General features: G+C 38.6%; 1 protein-coding gene across 1 annotated transcript; it reads right to left on the bottom strand.

Moving 5' to 3' along the window:
- Positions 1 to 1,045: 1,045 nt before the first annotated feature.
- LOC134360810 (heterogeneous nuclear ribonucleoprotein A1-like) lies at positions 1,046 to 2,452 on the bottom strand. The gene has a single exon (XM_063075621.1). It carries the CDS (start codon positions 2,411 to 2,413, stop codon positions 1,292 to 1,294), a length of 1,122 nt encoding a protein of 373 aa, XP_062931691.1. The 5' UTR covers positions 2,414 to 2,452; the 3' UTR covers positions 1,046 to 1,291.
- Between the last annotated feature and the right edge of the window lie 2,648 nt (positions 2,453 to 5,100).

Below are 5,100 nucleotides of genomic sequence, written 5' to 3'. Positions count from 1 at the left end.
ATATTAAAGAAGAAAAGTAAAATGATCATCTCAATATATTCAATAAAAACATTTGACAAAAATGCAACATTTATTCATAACTTTTTAAAAAATGCTCAGCAAACTCAGAATAGTAGGAAGCTTTCTTATTCTGATAAAGATCATTTACATAAACTCTTCATCTAATGTTATACTTAATGGTGAAAGCCTAAATGCTTTCTCTCTAAGAATGGGACAAAACAAAGATGCCTATGCTTATAACTTATATTCAGTTCCATAGTGGAAGTGCTAGCTAGTGCAATAAAGGAAGAAAAATAAATTAAAAGCATACATATTAGGAAGAAAAAAATAAAACTCTCTCAATTGCAGATGACATGATTGTCTATGTACAAAATTCCAAAGAATCTACAAGAAGTCCCCTAAAATTAATAAGTATGTTTAGCAAGGTTGTGGGATACAAGGTCAATATAAGAAAATCAAATGTATTTCTATATACTACTATATAGCACTGAATAATTGGAAATCAAAATTATAAAACAGTACCCCTTAAAATAGCACCCAAAAATGAAATTTATAGGTATGAATTTAACAAAATATATTCAGGCTATATCTGCTTAATACTAGAAAACATTGATGAAATAAATAAATGGAGATATATACTGTGCTTATTGACTGAAAGACTCAATGATGTTAAGATGTCAATTCTCCCAGAATTGTCCTGTAAATTCAATGCAAACCTATTAAAATTTCCAGCAGAATTTTTTGAAGTTATTGATACTATTTTTTAAATTTTTCATTTAAATTCCCAGCAGTATTTTCTGTAGCTATTGATAAGCTAGTTCCAAATTTTCTTATGAAAATGCAAACAACCTAACATAGGCAAAACAATTTTGAAAGTTGGATGATTCACACTTCCTAATTTCAAGACTTAATATGCAGCTACAGTAGTCAAAATAGTGTGGTTTTTTTTTTTAAAGACACATTTATTCAGTATCATGATCAGACTATTACATTTAGCAATCAACAGCATGGGTGCAAAAAGAAAAAAATCTACATTAAAACCCTTTGATGGAATGCTTTATACTTTCCACAGAACAGAAACTAAAATAACCTGTTATACAATTAGTCACAAATACAGTCCTCAGTTTTTTTGCCCATACACATGAGTATTGTCTAAAACATGTCTTCTTTGCAGCAGCTAGGCCCTGCCACCACTGTGCTTGGCTGAGTTCACAAATCTGTTGTAACCTGTAGCTTCCCTTTCACTTCTCTGGCTCTCCTCTCCTGCTAAGCTTTGTTTCCTGGAAGTTAGTTAGAACCTCCTGCCACTGCCACAACTACTGCTGCTGCTGGAACCACCATAGCCACCTTGGTTTCGTGGTTTGGCAAAGTATTGGCCTCCACCACCATAAGGGCCAGAGCTTCTGCCTCCAAAATTTCCTCCGTTCATGGGTCCAAAATTTGAAGACTGATTGTTGTAACTGCCAAAATCATTGTAGCTTCCACCACCTCCAAAATTGCTCCCACTACCACCACCAAAGCCGCCTCTGCCTCCTCCGTTGTTAAAGCTGTCATAGCTGCCACTTCCGCCACAGCTACTGCCCTGGTTTCCATAACCCTGTCCACCACTTCCATAGCCTCTGCTTCCTCCAGAGTAACCAGGGCCGCCTCCTCCATAACCACCATCATTACCAAATCCATTATAGCCATCCCCACTGCCACCATATCCACCACCACCATGGCTGCCACCAAAGCCACCACGACCACTGAAGTTTCCTCCACGACTAAAGTTGTCATTCCCACCAAAACCACCTCCACCACCACCACCAAAGTTTCCAGAACCACTTCGACCTCTTTGGCTGGAAGAAGCACTAGCCATCTCTTGCTTTGACAGGGCTTTCCTTACTTCACAGTTGTGGCCATTCACAGTATGGTATTTCTGAATGACAATCTTATCCACAGAGTCATGGTCATCAAAGGTTACAAAAGCAAAGCCTCTCTTCTTGCCACTGCCTCGGTCAGTCATGATTTCAGTCACTTCAATTTTCCCACACTGTTCAAAGTAATCTCTCAGGTGATGTTCTTCAGTGTCTTCTTTAATGCCACCAACAAAGATCTTCTTCACAGTTAAGTGGGCACCTGGTCTTTGAGAACCCTCTCTTGAGACAGCCCTCTTTGGTTCTACAACTCTTCCATCCACCTTGTGTGGCCTTGCATTCATGGCTGCATCCACCTCCTCCACAGTGGCATATGTGACAAACCCAAAGCCCCTGGAGCGCTTGGTGTTTGGATCTCTCATTACCACACAGTCCGTGAGTGTTCCCCACTGCTCAGAATGGCTCCTGAGACTCTCATCAGTTGTTTCAAAGCTCAACCCTCTGATGACGAGCTTCCGCAGCTGTTCGGGCTCTTTAGGAGACTCTGACTTAGACATGACGGCAGAGGGAAGACTTTAGCGATGCTTCCTCGGCAGCGTCCATGAACAGAAAGGGGTGAGCTAACGAATGTATCTTAAAATAGTGTGGTATTAATAAAAGGATATATACCTAGATCAGTGGAGAAGAATAGAGTGTCTAGAGATAGATTCATACAAATACGGTCAATTGCTGTTAAACAACTATGAAAAGGTAATTCAGTGGATAAGAGGACAGTCTTTGAAACAAGTGATATTAGAACAATGACACAACATATGCAAAAAAGAAACCTCAATTTACATTTCATACCTCATACAAAATAAATTCCAGATGAATCATAGGCCTAAATGTGAAATGTCAAACTCCAAAACTTTTAAAAGAAAGTTTAGGTGAAAATTTTTATCACCATGGGTTAGGCAAAGAGTTTTTAGATATGATTCCAAAATCATGATCCATAAAAAAATATATATATACCTGATAAATTAGTCATCATAAAAATTTAAAACTTTGATGTCCGTTTGGACTGTTATAACAAAATATTATAAACTGGGCTGCTTTTAAACAACCGGGATTTATTTCTCACAGTTCTGGAGGCTACGTCCTCACATGGAAGAAAGGACAGGCAGCTCTCTTGGGCCTATTTTATAAGGAGACTAATCCCATTCATAAGGGCTCTGCCCATATGAATGAATCACCTCCCAAAGGCCCTACCTCCTAATACCATGACATTGATGACTAGGTTTCAACATGAGAATTTTAGGGAGATACAAACATCCAGAACACAGCAGGCTCTGAGTAAGACACTATCGTGGGAATGAAAAGACAAGTCACAGATTGACAGAAAATGTTTGCAATTCACATATCCAACAAAGGATTTATTAACAGAATATATAAAGAAAACTCTCAAAACTCAATGACAAGAAACTGAACATCCCGATTTTTTAAAAATGGAAATTATTTAAATAGACGTTTTACCAAAGAAAATGTAGAAATAATAATCAAGCGCATAAAAAGATGATCGACATAATTAGCCATTAGAAAAATGCAAACTATAATCACAATGAAAGAGATACTACTACACATCTATTTATTTATTTATTTATTTGTTTATTTGTTTGTTTGTTTTTGGTCTAGAAGTGTTTTTATTTTTTTATTTTTTATTTATTTATTTTTAATTTTATTTTGTCGATATACATCGTGGCTGATTATTGCTCCCCATCACCAAAACCTCCCTCCCTTCTCCCTTCCCTCCTCCCCCCAACAATGTCCTTTCTGTTTGCTTGTCGTATCAACTTCAAGTAATTGTGGTTGTTATATCTTCTTCTCCCCCCCCCCCCGTATTGTGTGTGTGTGTGTGTGTGTGTGTGTGTGTGTATGTGAATTTATATATTAATTTTTAGCTCCCACCAATAAGTGAGAACATGCTACACATCTATTTAAATGGTTAACAGAAACAAAAAGACAATTCCAAATGCTGACAACAATGCAAAGCAATTGGAATACGGCTGGTGGAACTGTAAAATGGTGTAGTTACTTTGCAACTTGACAGTAGCTTCTAAAGTTCAACATTCACTACCATATGACCCAGAAATGCCACTCCTAGGTATTTATCCCAGAGAAAAGAAAACTGTATTCACACAAAAAGCTATGTGCAAATGTTTATAACAGCTTTATTTGCAATCATTTGACACTGAAAACAACCCAGAAATCCTTCAACTGGAGGATGGATAACTATGGTGATATTGTGAAATATGTGTATGTTCTTTGTCCCAGTCCCTTTTCTAGCATACAACTCCTAAAATCCTTAGAGTCTCCAAAGTGGTGTCTTTTTGTGTGCTAATGAGTTGACTGATGGCTGGCCACCCCTAGGTAACATCAGGCTGGGCTGGTCACCAGAAAAACCAAGGCAGAATGAGAGGGTTGAGACTTTCAGCCCTACCCCATGACCTACCATGAGAGGAGAGGGTCTGAAGGTTGAAATGATCACCAATGGCCAATAATTTAGTCAATCATGTCTATGTAATCAAGCCTCCATAAAAATCCAAAAGGACGGTGTTGAAAACATGGAGGTTCCTGGAAGGTGGCATGCCCAGGAAGCTCATGCCCCTACCCCATTCCTCACCCTGTCCATCTCTTCATCTGTATCCTTTGTAATACCCTTTTTAATAAACCAGTATATGTTAAGTGTCTCCCTTAGTTTTGTGAGCCCCTCTAGCAAATTAATCAAACCCAAGGAGGGGGTCGTGGGAACCCTGATTTATATAGCCAGTATGTCAGGTAAAACAACCTGGGGCTTGTGATTGGCACTGAAAGTAGGGGCGGGGGCAGTCTTGGAGACTGAGCCTTCAATCCTTGGGATCTGATCTATCTCCAGGTAGATAGTGTCAGAACTGAACTAGAGGGCACCAACTGGTGTCCACAGCAGAAGTGATTGCTTGCTTGGTGCATGGAGAAAAACCCACACACATCTGTTGCTGAGTGAGAGTACAGGAAAAACTCTTTGGTTTGTTTGTTCCTATATTCTCAACTATTCAGCAATAATAAGGAATAACATGGTGATACACACAAAAACATGAATAAATCTCGATCGCCTTATGCACAACCAAAGAAGCCAGACTCAAAAAACAACCTCCTGCATTTTTCCATTTTGAAAAGGCAAAACAATACAGACAGGGAGCCAATTAGTGTTTGCCAGAGGTTAGGAGGT

The sequence above is a fragment of the Cynocephalus volans genome, chromosome 12 (genome assembly GCF_027409185.1).
Source record: "Cynocephalus volans isolate mCynVol1 chromosome 12, mCynVol1.pri, whole genome shotgun sequence".
Lineage (NCBI taxonomy): Eukaryota > Metazoa > Chordata > Mammalia > Dermoptera > Cynocephalidae > Cynocephalus > Cynocephalus volans.
Note: the sequence above shows the minus strand (reverse complement) of the source record. Positions and strands in the feature narration are given on the sequence as shown.